Consider the following 26,356-nt stretch of genomic DNA (forward strand, 5'->3'; position numbering starts at 1 on the left):
ACGTTCGTGAGATTTTACAATCTGGAAGTTCCTGCCTTACAGGCGAAAGTGTTATCAGTTCAATAAGGCTGTTGGTTCTGCCCGGTGATTCTGCGCAGACATAGCTCACATACTGGTAGTAAGTTCGGTACAAGGCTTATGTAAATTTGAAGGAGACCGGCGGTACCGTTCCCTCATTTACGAAAAGAGCTGTTGTGAGTTTGAAGGTGACCGGCGGTGCCGTTACCTCACTCATATGACAAGATATTGTGAATTTGAAGGCGACCGGCCTTGCCGTTCCCTCATTCATGAGACAAGGTGTGGTGAATTTGAAGGCGACCGGCAGGTGCCGTTCCCTCATTCATAAGGCAGGGTGTTGTAACCACCCGTTGTAACCACCCGTCAGTTCAAACGAAGTGTCCGTATATGTGGTGGCCCGTTTCCTTTACCGGCCACCCTGCCCGAGCAGTGTTATGGTCCCCAGTTCCCTGGGATACATATGCTGTATGCGAGGCGCGCACGGCGTTGACAATATGTTCCCGTAGCGTAAGGAACTTACGCAATACGAGAGAACCTCTCGTAAGAGAACGATACTCGGTTACTTAACGTAACCTCGGTTCTCTCTAGAAGAGGGAACGAGTATTGCGTTCCTTGCCGTGCGCCCCGCGGGCTTTTACGCTTCAGAACTACGAAAACCGAATATGCAGCCCGTGAGCCCTGCTTATATACACGTGGCCACGCCCCACCTGTAGGCAAATGAAGCCAGGTGGGCGCGAAGCGCCCTCATTGGTCGCCACGTCACGCGGGCTCACCGATAGGCTGCTGCAGTTGCCAGCAGAGCAGCCAATAGCACGCTGGAATAGCCTGCTATGGTCTGCCAGGCTGCCGCACTGCGTTGACAATGTTACAAAATTAAGGATAATTTTGGGTTTTTCAGAAATCTCGAAGAAAGAATACTTTCCCGTAGCGTAAGGAACTTACGCAATACTCGTTCCCTCTTCTAGAGAGAACCGAGGTTACGTTAAGTAACCGAGTATCGTTAATCTAGCTGGGTTCGCTTTTGCAAGAGAACTACAATGTTTTGATAATTGGGTGAAAGGTTTTCTTATTTGTGTGTAGAATGTTGCAAAAATAGCCAATAGTTACAAAAAATGTGCTTAAGCAATCAGAAAAAACTGTAAATTAATTCATTCATTCAACCAGTGTTACTCATTTCCTGTGGGTTTTATATACTCTGGGGGCTGGTAATAAAGTAGCAGTCATGCTCTGCGGCCACCAGTTGCTTTAGGACTGCAGAAGATTTGCCAATTCTTGCTGTGAGATGTTGCACATGTCTGAGGAGACACATGCACGGTGGCCCAGTAGTGCACAACACAACACAATATAAAAAGCAAATATAAGTTCACAACACAACGAAAACAAGCCACAACACAACGGATTCAAGCCACAACACAAATAAAGCAAGCCACAACACAACAGAAACAAGCCACAACACAACGAAAAAGCCACAACACAACGAAAACAAACCACAACACAACGGAATCAAGCCAAAACACAACGAAGAAGCCACAGCACAACGAAAACACACCACAACACAACAGAATCAAGCCACAACACAAATAAAGCAAGCCACAACACAACGATAAAGCCACAACACAACAGAATCAAGCCACAACACAAATAAAGCAAGCCACAACACAACAATAAAGCCACAACACAACGAAAACAAACCACAACACAACGGAATCAAGCCAAAACACAACGGAATCAAGCCAAAACACAACGGAATCAAGCCAAAACACAACGAAAACAAGCCAAAACACAACGGAATCAAGACACAACACAACGAAAACAAACCACAACACAAATAAAGCAACCACAACACAACGAAAGAGCCAAAGCACAACGAAAACAAACCACAACACAAATAAAGCAAGCCACAACACAACGAAAAAGCCACAACACAAAAGGATCAAGCCACAACACAAATAAAGCAAGCCACAACACAACGATAAAGCCACAACACAACGAAAACAAACCACAACACAACGGAATCAAGCCACAACACAACGGAATCAAGCCACAACACAACGAAAACAAGCCCAAACACAACGGAATCAAGACACAACACAAATAAAGCAAGCCACAATACAACGAAAAAGCCACAACACAAATAAAGCAAGCCACAACACAACGGAATCAAGCCACAACACAATCAAGCCACAACACAACAAAAAAGCCACAACACAACAGAAACAAGCCACAACACAACGAAAAAGCCACAACAAAACGGAAACAAACCACAACACAACGAAAAAGCCATAACACAAATAAAGCAAGCCACAACACAACAAAAAAGCCACAACACAAATAAAGCAAGCCACAACACAACGGAATCAAGCCACAACACAACGAAAAAGCCACAACACAATGGAATCAAGCCACAACACAACGGAATCAAGCCACAACACAACGGAAACAAGCCACAACACAACGGAATCAAGCCACAACACAACGAAAAAGCCACAACACAAATAAAGCAAGCCACAACACAACGAAAAAGCCATAACACAAATAAAGCAAGCCACAACACAACGAAAAAGCCACAACACAAATAAAGCAAGCCACAACACAACAAAAAAGCCACAACACAAATAAAGCAAGCCACAACACAACAAAAAAGCCACAACACAATGAAAAAGCCACAACACAATGAAAAAGCCACAACACAATGAAAAAGCCACAACACAACGAAAAATCCACAACACAACGGAAACAAGCCACAACACAATGAAAAAGTCATAACACAAATAAAGCAAGCCACAACACAACAAAAAAGCCACAACACAAATAAAGCAAGCCACAACACAACGAAAACAAGCCACAACACAATGGAAACAAGCCACAACACAATGAAAACAAGCCACAACACAAATAAAGCAAGCCACAACACAACGAAAAAGCCACAACACAAAAAAATCAAGCCACAACACAACAAAAAAGCCACAACACAAATAGAGCAAGCCACAACACAATGAAAAAGCCACAACACAAATAAAGTAAGCCACAACACAACAAAAAAGCCACAACACAAATAAAAGCAAGCCACAATGGAATCAAGCCACTACACAACGAAAAAGTCACAACACAACGGAATCAAGCCACGACACAACGGAAACAAGCCACAACACAACGGAATCAAGTCACAACACAACGGGAAAAAGCCACAACACAAATAAAGCAAGCCACAATACAACGAAAAAGCCATAACACAAATAAAGCAAGCCACAACACAACGGAATCAAGCCACAACACAACGAAAAAGCCACAACACAAATAAAGCAAGCCACAACACAACGGAATCAAGCCACAACACAATCAAGCCACGACACAACAAAAAAGCCACAACACAACGAAACAAGCCACAACACAACGAAACAAGCCACAACACAACGAAAAAGCCACAACATAACGGAGACAAACCACAACACAATGAAAAAGCCATAACACAAATAAAGCAAGCCACAACACAACAAAAAAGCCACAACACAAATAAAGCAAGCCACAACACAACGGAATCAAGCCACAACACAACGAAAAAGCCACAACACAACGGAATCAAGCCACAACACAACGAAAAAGCCACAACACAACGGAATCAAGCCACAACACAACGGAAACAAGCCACAACACAACGGAATCAAGCCACAACACAACGAAAAAGCCACAACACAAATAAAGCAAGCCACAACACAACGGAACACAACGGAAACAACAAAAAAACACAACGGAATCAAGCCACAACACAAAAAAATCAAGCCACAACACAACAAAAAAGCCACAATACAAATAAAGCAAGCCACAACACAACATAAACAAGCCACAACACAACGAAAAAGCCACAACACAAATAAAGCAAGCCACAACACAACAAAAAAGCCACAACACAAATAAAGCAAGCCACAACACAACAAAAAAGCCACAACACAAATAAAGCAAGCCACAACACAACGGAATCAAGCCACAACACAACGAAAAAGCCACAACACAACGGAATCAAGCCACAACACAACGAAAAAACCACAACACAACGGAATCAAGCCACAACACAACGGAAACAAGCCACAACACAACGGAATCAAGCCACAACACAACGAAAAAGCCACAACACAAATAAAGCAAGCCACAACACAACGAAAAAGCCACAACACAAAAAAATCAAGCCACAACACAACAAAAAAGCCACAACACAAATAAAGCAAGCCACAACACAACATAAACAAGCCACAACACAACGAAAAAGCCACAACACAACGAAAAAGCCACAACACAAATAAAGCAAGCCACAACACAAATAAAGCAAGCCACAACACAACGGAATCAAGCCACAACACAATCAAGCCACGACACAACAAAAAAGCCACAACACAACGAAACAAGCCACAACACAACGAAACAAGCCACAACACAACGAAAAAGCCACAACATAACGGAGACAAACCACAACACAATGAAAAAGCCATAACACAAATAAAGCAAGCCACAACACAACAAAAAAGCCACAACACAAATAAAGCAAGCCACAACACAACGGAATCAAGCCACAACACAACGAAAAAGCCACAACACAACGGAATCAAGCCACAACACAACGAAAAAGAGCAAGCCACAACACAACGAAAAAGCCACAACACAAAAAAATCAAGCCACAACACAACAAAAAAGCCACAACACAAATAAAGCAAGCCACAACACAACATAAACAAGCCACAACACAACGAAAAAGCCACAACACAAATAAAGCAAGCCACAACACAACGGAATCAAGCCACAACACAACGAAAAAGCCACAACACAACGGAATCAAGCCACAACACAACGAAAAAGCCACAACACAACGGAATCAAGCCACAACACAACGGAATCAAGCCACAACACAACAAAAAAGCCACAACACAAATAAAGCAAGCCACAACACAACGGAATCAAGCCACAACACAACAGAAACAAGCCACAACACAAATAAAGCAAGCCACAACACAACGAAAAAGCCACAACACAAAAAAATCAAGCCACAACACAACAAAAAAGCCACAACACAAATAAAGCAAGCCACAACATAAACAAGCCACAACACAACGAAAAAGCCACAACACAAATAAAGCAAGCCACAACACAACAAAAAAGCCACAACACAACGAAAAAGCCACAACATAACGGAAACAAACCACAACACAACGAAAAAGCCATAACACAAATAAAGCAAGCCACAACACAACATAAACAAGCCACAACACAACGAAAAAGCCACAACACAAATAAAGCAAGCCACAACACAACAAAAAAGCCACAACACAAATAAAGCAAGCCACAACACAACGAAAAAGCCACAACACAACGGAATCAAGCCACAACACAATGAAAAAGCCACAACACAACAAAAAATCCACAACACAACGGAAACAAGCCACAACACAACGAAAAAGCCATAACACAAATAAAGCAAGCCACAACACAACAAAAAAGCCACAAAACAAATAAAGCAAGCCACAACACAACGAAAACAAGCCACAACACAATGGAAACAAGCCACAACACAACGGAATCAAGCCACAACTCAGCGAAAAAGTCACAACACAACGGAAACAAGCCACAACACAACGGAAACAAGCCACAACACAACGAAAAAGCCACAACACAACGGAATCAAGCCACAACACAACGGAAACAAGCCACAACACAAATAAAGCAAGCCACAACACAACGAAAAAGCCACAACACAAGTAAAACAAGCCACAACACAATGGAATCAAGCCACAACTCAGCGAAAAAGTCACAACACAACGGAAACAAGCCACAACACAACGAAAAAGCCACAACACAACAGAATCAAGCCACAACACAACGGAAACAAGCCACAACACAAATAAAGCAAGCCACAACACAACGAAAAAGCCACAACACAAGTAAAGCAAGACACAACAAAACGGAATCAAGCCACAACTCAATGGAATCAAGCCACAACACAACGAAAAAAAAAACACAAATAAAGCAAGCCACAACACAACAGAATCAAGCCACAACACAACGAAAAATTCACAACACATATAAAGCAAGCCACAACACAACGGAATCAAGCCACAACACAATCAAGCCACAACACAACGAAAAAGTCACAACACAAATAAAGCAAGCCACAACACAACGGAATCATGCCACAACACAACGGAAACAAGCCACAACACAACAAAAAAGCCACAACACAAATAAAGCAAGCCACAACACAACGAAAAAGCCACAACACAAGTAAAGCAAGCCACAACACAACGGAATCAAGCCACAACACAACGAAATCAAGCCACAACACAACGAAATCAAGCCACAACACAACGAAAAAGCCACAACACAAATAAAGCAAGCCACAACCCAACAGAATCAAGCCACAACACAAATAAATCAAGCCACAAAACAAATAAAGCAAGCCACAACACAAATAAAGCAAGCCACAACACAACGGAATCAAGCCACAACACAACGAAAAAGCCACAACACAAATAAATCAAGCCACAACACAACGGAATCAAGCCACAACTCAATGGAATCAAGCCACAACACAACGAAAAAGCCACAACACAAATAAAGCAAGACACAACCCAAAGGAATCAAGCAACAACACAACGAAAAAGTCACAACACAACGGAATCAAGCCACAACACAACGGAATCAAGCCACAACACAATCAAGCCACAACACAACGAAAAAGTCACAACACAAATAAAGCAAGCCACAACACAACGGAATCAAGCCACAACACAAATAAAGCAAGCCACAACATACTGAAAAAGCCACAACACAAGTAAAGCAAGCCATATGTTTATATACAGCTGACTCACCTTCCTTTCGTTGACAGTTTCCTAGCATCCCTCCACCACCCCATCTCCTCACTTTGATTGAATAAAAACCTATTGGACGTCAACTCAATCCATAATGCAATACAGTCTAGTTCTAGACCAATCCTATCACGGGGGGGGGGGGGGGGGGGGGGGCATCATTCCGAGCCCGGAGCCCTCACCCGGACAGCACGCCAAATACGCATAATCTTTACTCCATTTAATTTGATGTAAGTGTGAACTCGTGAAAGAACGGTTCAAAAACACTATAGTATTTGCTAGAGTAATTTTACTATAATATACCAGGGCTTAAAAACGGAAAAAAATATAAATCGGTTCACTCCGTGCAGAATTTATATTTTAACGTTTCCATTTTTGCGTTCCTCATTAAACATTACTGTTCCGAAAACGGTTTGATTTGAAAAAATAACGGTTAATAACATTTTAATTTAGCCTATACTTTAAACAAATATGTATAAATAAAGACTTATTTTCACTCAATAATAATATAACGCATGATAATTAAACTTGAATATTTATTTCATAACATTTTTAAAACCACAACAGAAATACATGCATTAATTACAAAGCATAAACAGCGGGATAAATATTGACCTGTTTTAATGGAGCGGAAAGTGGCCCTCTCTATGCCTAATTCTTTTCAGAAGAGTGATAACATTCTTTGTACATAACTTTTTTTTCAACACGACTTGTTTTAAAAATTGCATGAATAAAGAATAAATAAACTGGATAACCATTGCTCTTTTAATGCACCGTCAACTGGTAATTTCAAAGCAAACACTGGGCAACACGTCCTTGCATCACATAATCAAATTCAGTATGCTAATAAAGCTTGATCATTTAATGCAATATAACATACCATTTAATACGAAGCATCAACCGTTTATATAGAAAACATTGACTTGTCCTGTATTGGCAATCTGAAAGACTATAGGAAAAATGTTTGATAGATGCTATAGCCTACTTGGATAGGCTTAAACAGAATCCACAAACTAGCCTAAATCAGACTATTTGAGCTATTTAAGTCCGTACTGCTTATTTAAACATACGAAAAGAATGTCCTCCAATACCTGCGCTTTCATTGTAGACCTCAGTGGGGAAAGAAATGTCTACTTGAGGCATGAAAATGCACGCTCTACACTGACTTGCGTTACCGGTAGATTCATAGATGACATTTCACTCACGCTTGATCCGTCAACGTCACATGCTGTAGCTACTACTCTATTCATTATTGGTCACTGCCAAATTAAAATATTAAAGAGAACGATAAAATAACGTTATTAACTGGTTAATGGTCATTTCTAATTAACGTTTCTTTTCCGAACGATTCAAATTGTTTTTGATTTCGTTTTCGTTTTTGTTCCTCTAAAAATTGTGTTCGTTCCTTGAATCGGTTCAGAGCCATGTAATATACTATAGTATTTTTTCATGTGGGATAACTCATGTTATATTGCTTATACTGTAGTCTATAGGCTATCATGATGTAAATGTGAGGGCGTTTTCACACTGGCAGTTTAGTTCGAATAATTGGTAATGTGAAAGTTGTCATATGAACCCGGGTGAGCTGAGCTCAGGGGAACAGAATTCGAGACTGCCTGAAGGAGCTGGTCTGAGTTCGATTGCGCAAATTGCGCTCGATTCATGTGAATGTGAAAGCAACAAGGACTCGGGTGCGCAAGAAAAGTAACCTGCGCATGCATTTTATCAGATGAAGTTGTATTTAGTTCAATAAAACACATGTAAGGGATGATAGTGTTGATGATTTACATTGGATACGAACGAGAGGGAGCCTGCGGTGTAGAACGCGCTCTGACGCGGACCACAACAAACGTGCCGAGTGTAAAAACGCTCTGAGACTAAAACTCAAACAGGGGCATTTTTGCTTCATATCTTGAATTTTATGGACATTCTAACTAAGAAGCACTGACATGGTTTGGTTAACGACATCTAACTAATACAGTTTTCTGGAACAACATGAGGGTGGGTTACATTAGGTGTTTTTCTTTTTGGGGGAACTAACCCTTTAACTTATTATTAATTATTATTGAAAGTCTTTTTTATTTGGCCATGTACTGTATCTTTGTGCAGTCTCTACACGTGAAGTAAAATAATTTCAAGTTCATTTATTTATTTGAAAAGTAATGTATCTGTAATATGATCATGCTCAATTTATAAAAGTAAAACTAAACTATTTATTTGACATGTTTTGTAGCCTACCTGCTCTCTGTTACCAGACTCTTCGCAAAGTTAGCATTGGCATAAAAACAAACACTGGACAATTGGATAAAATAATATTATTTCTCTCTATGAGAACAAGATGAAATTATATTATTTTCTGTATCTTTTCTCGGGTGTGCCTATCTCTGTGGTGAAACACGTCTCTGTCATAGTGGCACATGAACGGTTCTTTCATTGCTTTGGTCTTAATTTATCTTTGGCTGCATTATAATGACTTCCTAAATTGGAATATGATCAAAGATTACATATGTGGACGTGTTCGGAGAAATTAGCCATTGAAAATATATATTTGAACTACCAGTATGTTTAAAAGAACGAAATGGCTGAATGGAATTCAAAGTCGTCAAGTCAGTAAAATGTATCTACAGTATCACTGCTGCATATGGGTGAAGTTACACACAACACAACGTGTATAAAGAGAGCTTATTTTATCTATAATCAAGTGCGTAGCAAACGCTATAGCCCGCGTTTTACAACTAGACTGAGTGACGAATCATTCATAAACAAACATCACTTGACCGCCACAATGGAATCAAGCCACAACACATTGAAAAAGCCACAACACAAGTAAAGCAAGCCACAACTCAATGGAATCAAGCCACAACACAACGAAAAAAAAACACACAAATAAAGCAAGCCACAACACAACGGAATCAAGCCACAACACAATCATGCCACAACACAACGAAAAAGTCACAACACAAATAAAGCAAGCCACAACACAACGGAATCAAGCCACAACACAACGGAAAAAAAGCCAAAACACAACAAAAAAGCCACAACACAAATAAAGCAAGCCACAACACAACAAAAAAACGCCACAACACAAGTAAAGCAAGCCACAACACAACGGAATCAAGCAACAACACAACGGAAAAAAGCCACAACACAACGGAATCAAGCCGCAACACAAATAAAGCAAGCCACAACACAACGGAATCAAGCCACAACACAACGGAATAAAGCCACAACACAACGGAATCAAGCCACAACACAAGGGAAACAAGCCGCAACACAACGGAAACAAGCCATAACACAAATAAAGCAAGCCACAACACAACGAAAAAGCCACAACACAAGTAAAGCAAGCCACAACACAACGAAAAAGCCACAACTCAATGGAATCAAGCCACAACACATTGAAAAAGCCACAACACAAGTAAAGCAAGCCACAACACAACGGAATCAAGCCACAACTCAATGGAATCAAGCCACAACACAACGGAATCAAGCCACAACACAATCATGCCACAACACAACGAAAAAGTCACAACACAAATAAAGCAAGCCACAACACAACAAAAAAACGCCACAACACAAGTAAAGCAAGCCACAACACAACGGAATCAAGCAACAACACAACGGAATCAAGCCACAACCCAACGGAATCAAGCCACAACACAACGGAATCAAGCAACAACACAACGAAAAAGCCATAACACAACGAAAAAGCCACAACACAACAGAATCAAGCCACAACACAACGAAAAAGCCACAACACAACAGAATCAAGCCACAACACAACGAAAAAGCCACAACACAGTAAAGCAAGCCACAACACAATGGAATGAAGCCACAACACAACGAAAAAGTCACAACACAACGGAATCAAGCCGCAACACAAATAAAGCAAGCCACAACAAAACGAAAAAGCCACAATACAAATAAAGCAAGCCACAACACAACGAAAAAGCCACAACACCACGGAATCAAGCCACAACACAACGCAAAAACCACAACACAAATAAAGCAAGCCACAACCCAACGGAATCAAGCCACAACACAACGAAAAAGCCACAACACAAATAAAGCATGCCACAACTCAACGGAATCAAGCCACAACACAACGAAAAAGCCACAACACAACGGAATCAAGCCGCAACACATATAAAACAAGCCACAACACAACGAAAAAGCCACAACACAACGACACAACGAAAAAGCCACAACACAACGAAAAAGCCACAACACAGTAAAGCAAGCCACAACACAACGGAATGAAGCCACAACACAAGTAAAGCAAGCCACAACACAACGAAAAAGCCACAACACAACGGAATCAAGCCACAACACAACGGAAACAAGCCACAACACAACGAAAAAGCCACAACACAAAGAAAAAGCCAAAACACAACGGAATCAAGCCACAACACAACGGAATCAAGCCACAACACAGTAAAGCAAGCCACAACACAACGGAATCAAGTGGCAACACAAATAAATCAAGCCACAACACAACGAAAAAGCCACAATACAAATAAAGCAAGCCACAACACAACAAAAAAGCCACAACACAATGGAATCAAGCCACAACACAACGCAAAAACCACAACACAAATAAAGCAAGCCACAACCCAACGGAATCAAGCCACAACTCAATGGAATCAAGCCACAACACAACGGAATCAAGCCACAACACAATCATGCCACAACACAACGAAAAAGTCACAACACAAATAAAGCAAGCCACAACACAACAAAAAAACGCCACAACACAAGTAAAGCAAGCCACAACACAACGGAATCAAGCAACAACACAACGGAATCAAGCCACAACCCAACGGAATCAAGCCACAACACAACGGAATCAAGCAACAACACAACGAAAAAGCCACAACACAACAGAATCAAGCCACAACACAACGAAAAAGCCACAACACAACAGAATCAAGCCACAACACAACGAAAAAGCCACAACACAGTAAAGCAAGCCACAACACAATGGAATGAAGCCACAACACAACGAAAAAGTCACAACACAACGGAATCAAGCCGCAACACAAATAAAGCAAGCCACAACAAAACGAAAAAGCCACAATACAAATAAAGCAAGCCACAACACAACGAAAAAGCCACAACACCACGGAATCAAGCCACAACACAACGCAAAAACCACAACACAAATAAAGCAAGCCACAACCCAACGGAATCAAGCCACAACACAACGAAAAAGCCACAACACAAATAAAGCAAGCCACAACTCAACGGAATCAAGCCACAACACAACGAAAAAGCCACAACACAACGGAATCAAGCCGCAACACATATAAAACAAGCCACAACACAACGAAAAAGCCACAACACAACGACACAACGAAAAAGCCACAACACAACGAAAAAGCCACAACACAGTAAAGCAAGCCACAACACAACGGAATGAAGCCACAACACAAGTAAAGCAAGCCACAACACAACGAAAAAGCCACAACACAACGGAATCAAGCCACAACACAACGGAAACAAGCCACAACACAACGAAAAAGCCACAACACAAAGAAAAAGCCAAAACACAACGGAATCAAGCCACAACACAACGGAATCAAGCCACAACACAGTAAAGCAAGCCACAACACAACGGAATCAAGTGGCAACACAAATAAATCAAGCCACAACACAACGAAAAAGCCACAATACAAATAAAGCAAGCCACAACACAACAAAAAAGCCACAACACAATGGAATCAAGCCACAACACAACGCAAAAACCACAACACAAATAAAGCAAGCCACAACCCAACGAAAAAGCCACAACACAAATAAAGCAAGCCACAACACAAATAAAGCAAGCCACAACACAACGGAATCAAGCCACAACACAACGAAATCAAGCCACAACACAATGAAAAAGCCACAACAAAATGGAATCAAGCCACAACACAACGGAAACAAGCCACAACACAACGAAAAAGCCACAACACAGTAAAGCAAGCCACAACACAACGGAATGAAGCCACAACACAAGTAAAGCAAGCCATTGTGGGAAGAGGGAAGTTCAAAAGAAAAAGATTTATCTGAAATAAAAAGATTTTGTAACATTATAAATGTCTTTGCTGTTTTTTTTATCAATATAAGGCATATTTGTGAATAAAAGTATTAATTTCTTTCAAAAAACAAAAACAGCAACAACAAAAAAACTAAACTCTTACTCAGCCCAAACTTTTGAATAGTAGTGTATAATGTTACAATTAGGGGTGTCGCAATATACCGGTATTGGTGATAACCGTGATATTCAAAGCACGAAATATTGACATTTTCGGCAATGGAGAGCCACCTCCATCCTGGTAAGATGCTTGTTGACATCTTCATCTGTTAGCGCAGGCCAACCCTGGGATATCAACTGCTCTCTCTTTGCTTTGCGAAGCTCAGAAACATCAGCCGCATCCCACTCAAAAATGCATGCTGACAGCCGTGACATAAAGATGGGATACAGCTGATGGGCATCAGTTGTACACCCCAAGGCAATCCTGTGCATAAAATGCCAGATGTCCAAGCGTACCATGAGATCTGGCCAACCTCTGAATCTTGTTTTCAGCTTGGTCTCGCCCACCTCAGTGCAGCAGCCACAGTCCACGTACAACACAGCAGGTGGGTCCACACCAGCCTTCTGGTACCGTTTCACCATACCATCTACCATTATGTCCAGTCCTGCTCCTTCCTGCGCTGTAAGCACACTTATAAGCACCTGACCAATGATATGAAGCATGCTGTGAATGTAATTAACCTGCACACCACAGATAGTGTGCCATGCTGTGATATAATAAACAGCATCATAAATTAACAAAAATCCACCACTAACCTTTTTAGTGGAATCCATCTTCAAGACAGAGCCATAGGTGGATGTTATCCTGGCATGGATTTCATCCAGCCTTGTCAGGATCTCTTGACTGTACACTGTAAGCAGCCACTTGCAGCTTGGCACCACTGTAGGCTCTTGGGGTTCCTGAAATTTTACTGGCAACACCCCAGGTTAGAAGTCCAAACATTGCGTGGTGTAACGGGGCAGATGCTGGAGCCACTCCTCACTGTGGTTCTCACGCAGCTGTTTTATGATCCGCATGGGACTGTTGCCTAGGCCACGTTCGCGCAGGAACCTAATGACCCTCATATCACAAGCATACCTTAGGAAAAGCAAAATCCAAAATAAATGTGATGAAGGGCTATCAAGTACATGCGGAATGATAGTGTACTTACTTCCACATGAGGATGACCTGAGACTTAGATCGATGGTCCAGATCAAGCTGTTGCAGTACAGTCTGACTCCAAGACACATGCGTGGCTTTACATTTGGCAAAGATTAGGGTTTCTGTGACCATGTTGTACCAGGGCTCTGAACCGGTTCAAGGAACGAAAACGAAAACCGGAAACGAACGAAATTTTAAGAGGAACAAAAACGGAAACGAAATCAAAATCAATTTGAATCGTTCTGAACAGAAACGTTAATTTGAAATGACCTTAACCGGTTAATAACGTTATTTTATCGTTCTCTTTAATATTTTAATTTGACAGTGACCAATCATGAATAGAGTAGTTCAGCATGTGATGTGACAGATCAAGCGTGAGTGAAATGCCCGCGCACCAGTCATCTATGAATCTACCGGTAACGCAAGTCAGTGTAGAGCGCGCGCATTTTCATGCCTCAAGTACATTTCTTTCCCCGCTGAGGTCTACGATGAATGTGCAGGTATTGGAGGACATTCTTTTCGAACGTTTAAATAAGCAGTACGGATTTAAAGCTCAAATAGACTGATTTAGGCTAGTTTATGGATTTTGTTTAAGCCTGTCCAAGTCCTAGGTTACTAGCATCTATCAAACATTTTTCCTATAGTCTTTCAGATTGCCAATACAGGACAGGTCAATGTTTTCTATATAGATGGTTGATGCTTCGTATTAAATGGTATGTTATATTGCATTAAATGATCAAGCTTTATTAGCTGACTGAATCTGATTATGTGATGCAAGGACGTGTTGCGCAGTGTTTGCTTTGAAATTAGCAGTTGACGGTGCATTAAAAGAGCAATGGTTATCCAGTTTATTTATTCTTTATTCATGCAATTTTTTAAAAAGTCGTGTTGAAAAAAAGTTATGTACAAAGAATGTTATCACTCTTCTGAAAATAATTCGGCATAAGAGGCCACTTTAGATTGTCTAACGCTCCATTAAAACAGGTCCGCTGTTTATGCTTTGTAATTAATGCATGTATTTCTGGTTTTAAAAATGTTATGAAATAAATATTCAATTTTAATTACCATGCGTTATATTATTATTGAGTGAAAATAAGTCTATTTATACATATTTGTTTAAAGTATAGGCCAAATTAAAATAACGTTATTAACCGGTATTTTTTCTTATCAAACCGTTTTCGGAACAGTAATGTTTATTGAGGAACGCAAAAACGGAAACGCTATAATATCGATTCTGCTCGGAGTGAACCGATTGATATTTTTTTCCGTTTTTAAGCCCTGTGTTGTACATCCTATCGATGTCCAGAACCTGCCGTGCCCTTTTGTGCTGACCGCCCCCTGTCAGCTGATGCTGTCCACAAGCAGGATTGGGACAGAGAACCTTTACCCTCCACAGCTTGTATGGCAACCACAGCAACAGAGCATGACAAAAAAATATGTCTGGAGCTGGAGCCTGATTGTAGGGAAGTGCTGGCTGTGGTGGGTAATACCAGAGCTGTACGTTTTCACAAAGCGTTTTAAAAAGTCTGTTGGCAAACCACCTGTGGTCTTCCTGTGGCAAGGTCTCCGACCACAAACGATGCAGTCGAACTGCAGATGGAGCTTGCAATATTGCCCCAGAAAGAGCAGTCTGTGAAAGAAAAAGAAAAAACATTAAAGGGTTAGTTTACCCAAAAATGAAAATTCTGTCATTAATTACTTACCCTCATGTCGTTAGACACCTGTAAGACCTCCGTTCATCTTCGGAACACAAATGAAGATATTTTAGTTGAAATCCGATGGCTCTGAAAGGCCTCCATTGGCACAATGCACTTTATACTCTCAAGACCCATAAAAGGTACTAAAGACGTCGTTACAAAGTCCATCTCACTACAGTGGTTCTACAATAACTTTATAAAGCGACGAGAATAGTTTTTGTGCGCAAAAAAACCCTAAATAACGACTTATATAGTGATGACCGATTTCAAAACACTGCATCATGAAGCTTCGAAGCGTTATGAATCAGTGAGTCGATTCAGCGGTTTGGATCGCCAAAGTCACGTGATTTCAGCAGTTTGGCGGTTCGACACGCAATCCGAATCATGATTCGACTCGCTGATTCATAACGCTTCGAAGCTTCATGATGCATTGTTTTGAAATCAGTCATCACTATATAAGTCGTTATTTAGGGTTTTTTTGCGCACAAAAACTATTCTCGTCGCTTTATAAAGTTATTGTAGAACCTGCACTGTAGTGAGATGGACTTTGTAACGACGTCTTTAGTACCTTTTAAGGGTCTTGTGAGTGTACAGTGCCATTGTGCCAATGGAGGCCTTTCAGAGCCATCGGATTTCAACTAAAATATATTAAATTGTGTTCCGAAGATGAACGGAGGTCTTACGGGTGTCGAACGACATGAGGGTAAGTCATTAATGACAGAATTTAAATTTTTGGGTGAACTAACCCTTTAAGTCTAGCAAGGTAATTTGATCAATAAGCGCTTTATTTTTCCAAGACTACCCTCCCATAAAACAACTATAACTTTGTATTAGTCACTACTGTCATCCAAAAAGAATGAATATTCTTAAAGCCAGTTTAATATATAAAATATCAACAGCAGGTCAGCTTATTTTCTAACTAATTTTGCATTTAAAAAAAAGTTGGGACAGTAAAGCATTTACCACTTTGTAATGTTGCCATTCCTTTTCACAACACTTAAAAGACGTTTAGGGACTGAAGACACCAAGTGATGAAGTGTTTCAGGTGTAATTTTGTCCCATTATTCCTGCAAACAAGTCTTAAGGTGGGCAACAGTACGGGGTCTTCGTTGTCGCATTTTGCGCTTCAAAATGCGCCACACATTCTCTTTTGGAGACAGGTCGGGACTGCAGGCAGGCAGGCCAGTCAAGTACCCGTACCCTCTTCCTCCGCAGCCAGGACTTTTTAATGTGTGCAGAATGTGGTTTTGCATTGTCTTGTTGAAATATGCATGGACGTCCCTGGAAAAGATGTCTTCTTGAAGGCAGCATATTATGCTCCAAAATCTCTATGTACTTTCAGCATTAATGGTGCCTTCACAGAAGTGCAAGTTACCTTTTCCAAGGGCACTGACACAGCCCCATACCATGACAGACCCTGGCTTTTGGACTTGTTGCTGGTAACAGTCTGGATGATCCTTTTCTTCTTTGGTCGCGAGCACACAGCGTCCATTCCTCCCAAAAAATACCTGAAATACTGATTCATCTGACCACAGTACACGTTTCCACTGTGTGATGGTCCATCCCAGATGCCTCCGAGCCCAGAGAAGACGACGGCGCTTCTGGACACTGTTAACATAGGGCTTCCTGAGGTATTTATTAACAGTTATTAACAGTAACAGATTACACTTTAAATGGCCACTAAGTAGATGCATGATGACTGAATTAATAATGTGTGTATAATTAATTGTGCATACGTGGCGGAATGTTACCTGAGCGATACAGAAAGAAAGAGAGAAATTGTAGCTCTAATAGTTGAAAAAGATCAAGAGAGATGCCATGAAGGACTTGAGCAGAGAAGAAAGAGAGCACAGGTTACATTGTTCTTTTTTCATTGACCATGTGACTAAATCCATCTGAGGCATTCAAACTAACCAATCAGCACACCCCTGTACAAGGTGTGACAATTTTGCAGGTAGGTGTGAAAAACATACCAGCCAACAACTCGGCCTTTTACTTTCTGCACTTCATTACATCACATTACATTTACAACTTAACTTTTACATTTTAAAACTTAAAATTGAAATTCCTTTAAAAACAAATTGTATTACCCTTGACAAACTTGGAATAATCCTAGATGTCACAGATGGAGGGGTCTAGGGCTGGAGCCGAGGCTGAGACGGACTCTGCTCCATGACCTCCTGTGCTGGTCCAGTAGAGGCAGTGGCCTGTTTAAAGGTCCCATGGCATGAAATTTTCATTTAATGAGGTATTTCAACATTAATACGAGTTCCCCTAGCCTGAATATTGTCCCCAAGTGGATAGAAATGTTGATAGGTGTAAAACCTAGTTCTGGCTGTCTTTCTCTGCCTTTGAGAAAATGACAGGCCAGACTAGCCAATCCTAAAGTCTCCTGTTTTGACGCCCACACAGGAACGGTTACCTCCCTTTCCTCCGCCCAGAGAATCTGGCACGCCCATGCAAGCGCTCGAGAGATCATGGCTTATGAACGAGTGAATGCTGGCAGTTTCTCAGTGTTTGGATGTACAAATGAAAACAGAAGTCTTTTTTCAGTTCCTTCTGATCTATGATCAGTGATTTCTTATGTGTAGCTAATTATTTATTATTCGTGCACACACTGCGGCTTCTCTCTCTCCTGACAGAACAGTGTTTTCGTGTTTTCTATCTTGTGAGTCAGTGTCTTTGTACATCCTCGTCGCGTCTATCTGTTCTACAATGTGCATACATTCATGAGTTTCTGCTCAACATTGGCAGACTCACGTCTCTTTAGAGATAAACCTCACGCACGCCGAAGCTCGGGCTGCACTGACCGGTCGGCCTTCAACATCCCCGACCCCCAGTACTGCATCTGGCCCACAGCGGAGGCACCAAATGCGGCGCGAGATTAAGCAGGGTAAGCGTGAGGGTATCCGGCTAGGCTAGCCAGCTATCCCCACAATAAACTGGATTACATTCGATTACTGCTGTTGTGTCTTTGTTTGCGCTGTGTACTCAACTGACGCTTTTCATATGATTGGAACATATCTAAAAATAATGCTATAATCAACACTTACTAACTCGTTCATCTCGCTGTAATGGTACATTGCATGCGTTACAAAGTTGGTAGAATAATGATGAAGACGGACTCTGCGTGACTGGGACTTTATTCAGACTTTATTTATTTACGGGACTTTATTTAGTTCTTTACTCAGAACTCTCAGATACAAAACACAATAAACTCGCGCTGACAGACAGCGCTCACAACTCAGTAGTTACTATAAATAACTTTGTTAGCAATCGCTCCATCTCCGTGATGTCCGGTTCGCGAACGAATCATTCTTTTAAATGGGAATGAATCATTCTAAACGGTTCGCGTCTAGAGTCAGCGCTGATCCATAATTTACTAAAGTTACTAACTTTCTGACATGAGTGACAGCCCCTCCGACTAGAAATAAGCTAATAACCTGAAGTATATTCTAGTAACTACAACAGTTCACTGAACTGAGACATGCTGAGAACTGATGTGAAGTGAACTCAGGTCCATCCGTCTCTCTGGCAGCAGCTCGTGCGTTGTAGACCTCGTTAAACCACGCCCCCTCCGCTCATTTCAAATGCAAAGATGTCAGCCAATCACAACAGTGGGTGTTTTACTGAAGTCTCACAGCAGACACGCCTCTTGAAACAGGGCATTCAGCCACAGGACAAACAGCAGTATAGAAAAAAATGCCTTTTATTTCTAAATTATGACATTTTATGATGTAAAAATCATACTAACAATACAAGTACACCTCAGGAAACATTATACAATAATAGAAAAATGCCATGCCATGGGACCTTTAAGACAACCACAAATTTACATACAATCATTTTTAAATACTTGCAACATCTTCAGATTGTTACCTTTTGAGTGTGAAAACCACACATACACTTTGGGACTGCTCCAAGTAAGGTTGTCTGGCTGCAAGACTGCATCGGGCATTTTTCAATCTGTAAAAATGATAACATGTAATACACAACACATGCATTTTTACCAAAACAGGAATGGCACATTTATTTACGGTCATTTTCCAAGATGTGTCATATTTATTTTTATTAATGTTCTTTAATGGGGAAAATAGTAAATTAGAGAAAGAGTGAATGAGTGAGTTTGTTTCCCCCATTAAAAGAACGAGAGAAACATCTCACACCTTCAAACCATCCCCCAACATCCCTGCATCCTCTCTCTCAAATCTCCCCCAGAACAAAAAAGTCTAGTAGTTTTTTTTAAAGTACAGTTCACACTGTAGTTTTTTTTTATAGCATGACAAATCTCAAATACCTGCAACATTATTTACACAAATATCTATAAATAATAATGATACCTGGTTTACATTGGTGTAAACCATAAGTAACAATGCATTGTTCTAATGAATGAGATCAGATGTTTGTACTGACCTCTAATATGTTCTTCTGTTATGCAAATACATTAAACAAACAATTCTAATGTTCATTTATGTAAGTCAACAAACACTTAAGTTGTTTATTTCATGAAAAGGTCACAAAAGCACACACACTCACCCTTTGATACACGTCATGCCACTTTTTCTGTCATGGTGCTGGCCTGTTACCCTCAACTGATGGCCAAACTCCTGTGCTGGCAAACCTTTTAGACGTGCTATCCATTCAGAGTCCGACATGCCTTTATGGGATTTTTTGCCAGACATTTTTTTTGCCAGGTTAAACTGTTTTGGTCAAAACTACTCTTAATAAGAGAAAAACTAGTTGTAGTTCAGTAATGGCGAAAGATGCGAGCGAAGCCATTCATTCCATTGTGGCACCGCTGCCGAAAATCCAGAAGTTAAGGCCGGAGCAAGAACAATCTTTGCTGAGTTTTTTTGGAGGCCATGATGTGTCCCAGGAAAAGTTTAATTTTCCAGCTCGCTCCGTTAGTGGTGAAGGAGTTGGCTGAAACCCTGGTAAGTTAATAGTTTCCCGTACGGTCGTAAGGTAGTCATCATTTACAGGGGCTAGTCAGTGATTTTATTGCCGTCCGTCTCCCACAACCCGCATAAAATCCCCCGGCCGAATGACCTACCGTTTTAGACAAACACCAGGTTGTGTGGTCATTTAATTGCTGTCCGAATCCATATCTCTGAGTTTTCAAGAATATATCACTTCAAAACTCACTGTTTATGTCCTTTTTAACCATTTTTACAGATTTCCATGTGAGAAAAAAAAAAAAGGCGAACGTCGCATGACATACGTCACGACCAAACGTTAGCGATTGGTTATAGCAGATCCAGAGTGGCTCTGGGCAGATCCAATAGTTTTAAACTTCAACAGAATACAGCCCTCAAGGAAGTAAACACTTGTCAATGGAGAGTGGCCAGACTCTCTGTACATTACAAATTAAATGTACGAGAGTCTGGTAGGACCAGGCTAGTTAAACTAGTAGCCTAGCCTACAATTTGACGTTTTTGCATGAGTAACGCTAATATAAGTGAGAAGAAATGTTTTACCTTAAATTCTCATGTTAAAATCACATTCTTCTGAGGTAGCCTAAATCCAAGTTAAACTCAGCGTGTCTTCCAAACTCAACGAAAAGCAGAAGAATACAGACGAGTCTTTGTTTTGAGGTGATGGGGTGTTTACAGGTTTGCGTTCCTTCCTCGTAGACGATTTGCATGTGAATCGATTTATGCGCGCGTGGGTGTGGTCACATTACAGATAAGGAGCAGCCTTGAGAAACTGTACCTCTCGCTGTTTTCATACAGATTACATAAACAGAGAATTAGTTTTTCATTTAAAAGTAGACATTCCAAGCTTTATAAAGATATCTGTCGTGTAGCAAGTTCTCGGAGTTCTGGAGTTAATTTAAAGACGCATTTCAGAATGGACATCACAGGGAGAATGCACATTCTGTTTGTTTTCTTTATTTAGCGAAAAGCACGACATTTAGTTTTTATTTTAAATGTACTTAAAAAAAAAAAAAAAGTAGACAGCTTTTTAAAGACATATCGTTCATGTCTGTGAGGCCAAAAATTACTGAGTATTTTAAGTTGTTTTACACTGCCATGTGGAAAAATCCAGCAAAACGCGGGCGCACTCTCTGAGCGAGAGAAAACCACGACGCTCCACTCACATCTGGTTTTCATGTAAACATACTCTTTGTTTGGTTAATGGAGCTCTTGCCTAATGATCTGAATCGGGGGTGTTATATAAGAGACATATTTTGGCTACATGCACAGTCAGCCTCCAGGATCATGGTTGGGAAACAATGCCCTAGGACCAGGATTGAAAAATCACTGCATTAGCAAATGAGAGTTCTAAAAAGTCACAAGGCGGTTTTAAGTTATCTACAGTCAGAATTTAACAAATCAAGAAAATGACAGCTTGCCCATGATAGAAACTTAAATGTCATCTAAAAAGCACCGGAGCACAAACAAGTGTTAGACTAGAGATTGTGCATGACTATTAAAAACAGATCACTTTCGGTGAAAGTTAATACAAGAGTCATAAAAATATGCATTACACACTGAGTGCACAGGAATATTAAAAGTCCAACGCAATTACAAATCAGCTGCAGCACTTCATGGGATGAGGAGTTCTCTGCAGAGTTCTTTTGGAATGATTTGCTTGCCAAATCTTTGAGTATCATGGGTAATACGCTTTTTCATTTACATTTTACATTTATGCATTTAGCAGACGCGTTTATCCAAAGCGACTTACAACTTGGGGGTACAATAAGCGATTGGTCGTGAAGAGTCAACAAGTGCCTGAAATACTTAGTCCGTGTACATTTCTCAGTGTAGCACAGGCTTTTCACCAGGAGTTCTGCTGTTAAACACCAAAAAATGCAATGTAAAGCGACATCTTCAAAAGAATAGGGGAAAGCAGGGAACCACCTACCGCTTTTTGACTCTCAGTTTGTGTAAATCCACTTGGGGATTAGAGTATTTTTTCTTCCCCCACATCTAGTATAATTAAGTGGGTTTGTTTCCATTCGGTTATGCTTCCGATTTACCCCGAAAAAGTGAAATATGACAACCTGCCCCATAGGTGGGGCACATTAACATAACAGCTTGATGTTAGATACAATAAAACAAGACAAACCAAGTCAAAATAATTATAATTTTAATTATTCATTAAAAATAAACAAATTTGAGTTTGACAAACAGCAAAACAGAACATTGACTGTCATTCTTTCCTCAATAGAATAGCATGGTTCTAATAGGGGCACGTTTTAACAGTTACAACATGCCCCACCTGTGCAACTGGGATTTAAACCCGTCAAGTGTATTCTGCTGGTTAGAGCAGCATTAAAAGAACTCTCAACTGTTAAAGGAGGGGGTGAAACACTAATTTTCAGTCAATCTTGAGTGCCTTAAGAGTAGGGGGGGGGGGGGGGGCGCATATTGTTTGGGCAGAACTAAAGAATGACGAGTGTGCACAGCTATTGCGTAGAGCCATGCATTTTTACATAGAAAAACAATGGAATTGATATCTAACAGACATTTGAAGCAGTTTTACTCACCGCCTGCTACCAACACACGATCATGAACCTTTAAATCGCTGGGACCGTGCCATCTTTCAGCATTAGACGAGCTACAAATCCAGAGTTGAACTGTACCTTTTTTATAAACAATCGTTGCTGAAATTCAGGGAACAAACACTTGCACAACTCCTACTCTGGAAAAACAAACTCATCCACAGTCCCGTTAACGATGGGTTCTTTGGGAAGCTGTGCAGGGTTGTCTTGCCATGACAACCAAAAACACATCTTTGGTGACATTGATTTCGTGAAGTGCTGTGACTACAGCACAGCTTGCTCTAGTCACGCGCCCTTCCGGGAGAAGAACCCGTACAAGGACATTTCACCCCATCTGATGTCACATACTCGAAAAACTTTTCCGAAACCAGACGGAGTATTTTTGGCACAGAAACTCCAAACTTAAAAAAAAAAATAATGTTTAGGATGGGAATCCAAGTCTTTAACAGTGTAAAAAGCTCAGTATGCATGAAACAGCATTTCACTTTCTGTACCTCTGCAAGTCACATAGCATGCAGCCATAGGGTTTCAGACTAAATGGGACTTGCAAAGGTACAGTCAGTTCCACCACATTTGCAGAATATGGCACTCTTTCCAGGTCAAAACCAAGACATGAAGCAAAGTGACAAGTAGGATACAAGCAAGGATTGACATCAGTTTTATTGAGAAACTTTCTTTTGCCCTTGAACAATTACAGGACCAAGTGTGGCCTTGCCTTCCCACTGAACAACTAAAGAAGAGAGGAAAAAAAAAAAAAAAAAAAAAAAAAAAAAAGCGAAGTTAGGAGCACTTAAAAGCAACCTTAAAGCAAAAGCTACCGACCTCCATAGGGAGAAGCAGCAATTCCACCATCAGGACCACATGTTGAGTCACAGCAACCACAAACTTGGTCATTTCCATCAGCAGCAAACCACCTGCAACAAGACAAAGCACTATCAACATGAGCAAAGTCAGCATAAAAAAAAAAGGGATGTGCAAAGTACCCATTGGCGAAGGAACAGGATTTGCACTGAGCGTCACTGGGTGCAGAAGTAATAGTTGCCTTCAGAACACATGTTATGTAGATCTGCAAGGGATCACAGACAAGTCAGAAAACCAAAGCAGATGGGAAGAGAAGTCGAATTAACTCTTGTGGTACATACAGAAGGACTGGTGCTCTCCTGGAACATGAATGCCTCCAGCTGGAACTGAATCTTGTCAACCTGGGACCGAGGCATGAAGTGGGAGCTGGAAGCTGTAGCCTTGGCATCCACAAAGCACCTGACGACAGTCACCACAAAGAGCAACTCATGAATGTCAACTCTAGAACGTCAAGCAACTAGACCTTCCTCATGAATCTCGATGACAGGTTTAAAAAAAAAAAAAAAAAAAAAAACACAAAAAACAAAAAACAAAACAGTCCTATAGCATCAAGAGCTACGACCTTACCCATGATTCTCAATGAAGGAATATCTCGGAAGGGAGTTCACGTCAGGCACTTGAGTGGCCACACAGCTGTCCACAAATACACGCAGAGGCACATGATTGTACTGCTTCACAGATGCCTCGATGTTAATAATGCCACCCAGGAAATAGGAGTATGAAGGCCTCTGGTAGGACCAATCGTCTACAAAAGAGAAGGAACACCCTAGGATGAGCCACATTTGCAAGGTCGAAGGTCCAAAGAAAGTGCACTTACCCAGCATGAGCTTCAGTGAGAACATCAAGACTTCCTCACCAACCTTGGTTGAGGCATAAGGGACCCATGTTGGCCTCAAGGCATCATTGCTTACATTGTGTAGTCTGTGGTTCATGAAAGTACCCATTAAATGGTCTCAGTTGCACAAGCAGTGAAAGTCAGGTCACTTACCTTGGATAGTGGCATTGAACGCCAACAATTGCACCATCAGCCCTGGTAATTGGAGTACCTGCAAGAGCCTCAGGGGTGTAGGTAAGAGAGAAGGTGTAGACAAGCTCATCCTCATTCATCTGTAAGAGATTGTAGTTAAAACAAGACAGTTCATCATGAAGAGGTCACATACCAAGACAGCATAATCATTATTATGAATGAGAGAAAGTGGATTGTGTAATACGGTGGACAAACACTTAAAGCAGTGTTAACTGACGGTGCTTGAAGAGGACTTTGGATCTCCTCAATTTGATCAAACAAATGATTAAGATTTAGGAGTTCTTACCATCTGCACACTGTTGCAGTCCTGTAATTCATATTCAAAGATGAGCACCCTAGACTCAGAGTCCTGACCAACAACAGGACATCCACCTAAAGACAAACCAGTTGGCTGGATCAACTGACCATTGCTAAACAAGTCCCGCTGGACTTCTACAAGAACCCGGTTCTCTCCGCATTGAACCGATACACTGCTGGGAGTCACAGGTTGCCTCAACTGGAAGTCCACCGCCAACTCGCTCTGCACCTCGGGAACGATGGGAAACCTCCAATCCAAAGGCTTCACTGGGCCCTGCAACAGCTGCTTCTCCTGAAGGCCAAAAGGCTCCTGTGCAAGGACTCTGGAGGCAGGACCCAAAGGACTCTGAAACGGAGAAGCCACTTGCAAAGGGTTCCAGTGCCCTGGAGGAGAAAGGGCAGAACTTCTGTAAGCTGGATCTAATTTTGGCCCCATGCTTCTTGGACTTTGACTGTACCTCAAACTTCCCCATGCATCAGGCAGATCAAACGCAACAATCACAACCACCACTAACACACATTTCAGAAGCTCCATCCTAGCAAACTTTGACACAAATGCCACAACACACACCAGTGCTTGGCTTTGCCATTTTGTACAGCTTTGAATGAAGGTGGCTCCTCCCCTTTTAGTTTAATTGATTGCCTTTGATTCTCCTCTGGACCTGTACAGTTTATGCATCTCTGGGACCCACTGCTCTGCACAATTTGTATGTCTCTCTTATCTGACAAATTGAGGGGGACATTTACATGACACCATTTTCAAATACAACTTTTAATGCATTATGTTCATTTACACAACAACAGTGCTTTGTGGGGCAGTTGTGGGCAGCCGTGGCCCAATGGTTAGAGAGTCGGACTTGTAACCTGAAGGCAGGAAT

General features: G+C 41.1%; 1 protein-coding gene across 1 annotated transcript; it reads right to left on the minus strand.

Annotated features, from left to right (window-relative positions):
• Positions 1-1,238: 1,238 nt before the first annotated feature.
• Positions 1,239-25,914, minus strand: LOC307132040 (zona pellucida sperm-binding protein 3-like; the record flags this gene model as incomplete). Its single annotated transcript, XM_079826173.1, has 11 exons — positions 1,239-1,313; positions 13,405-13,629; positions 13,705-13,848; positions 19,692-19,752; positions 24,277-24,359; positions 24,436-24,553; positions 24,722-24,897; positions 25,066-25,075; positions 25,143-25,249; positions 25,534-25,726; positions 25,847-25,914. 11 exons carry the CDS (start codon positions 25,912-25,914, stop codon positions 1,239-1,241), a joined length of 1,260 nt encoding a protein of 419 aa, XP_079682299.1.
• Between the last annotated feature and the right edge of the window lie 442 nt (positions 25,915-26,356).

Source organism: Gobio gobio, assembly GCF_949357685.1.
Source record: "Gobio gobio genome assembly, chromosome: 9".
In the NCBI taxonomy this organism is placed as follows: Eukaryota; Metazoa; Chordata; class Actinopteri; order Cypriniformes; family Gobionidae; genus Gobio; species Gobio gobio.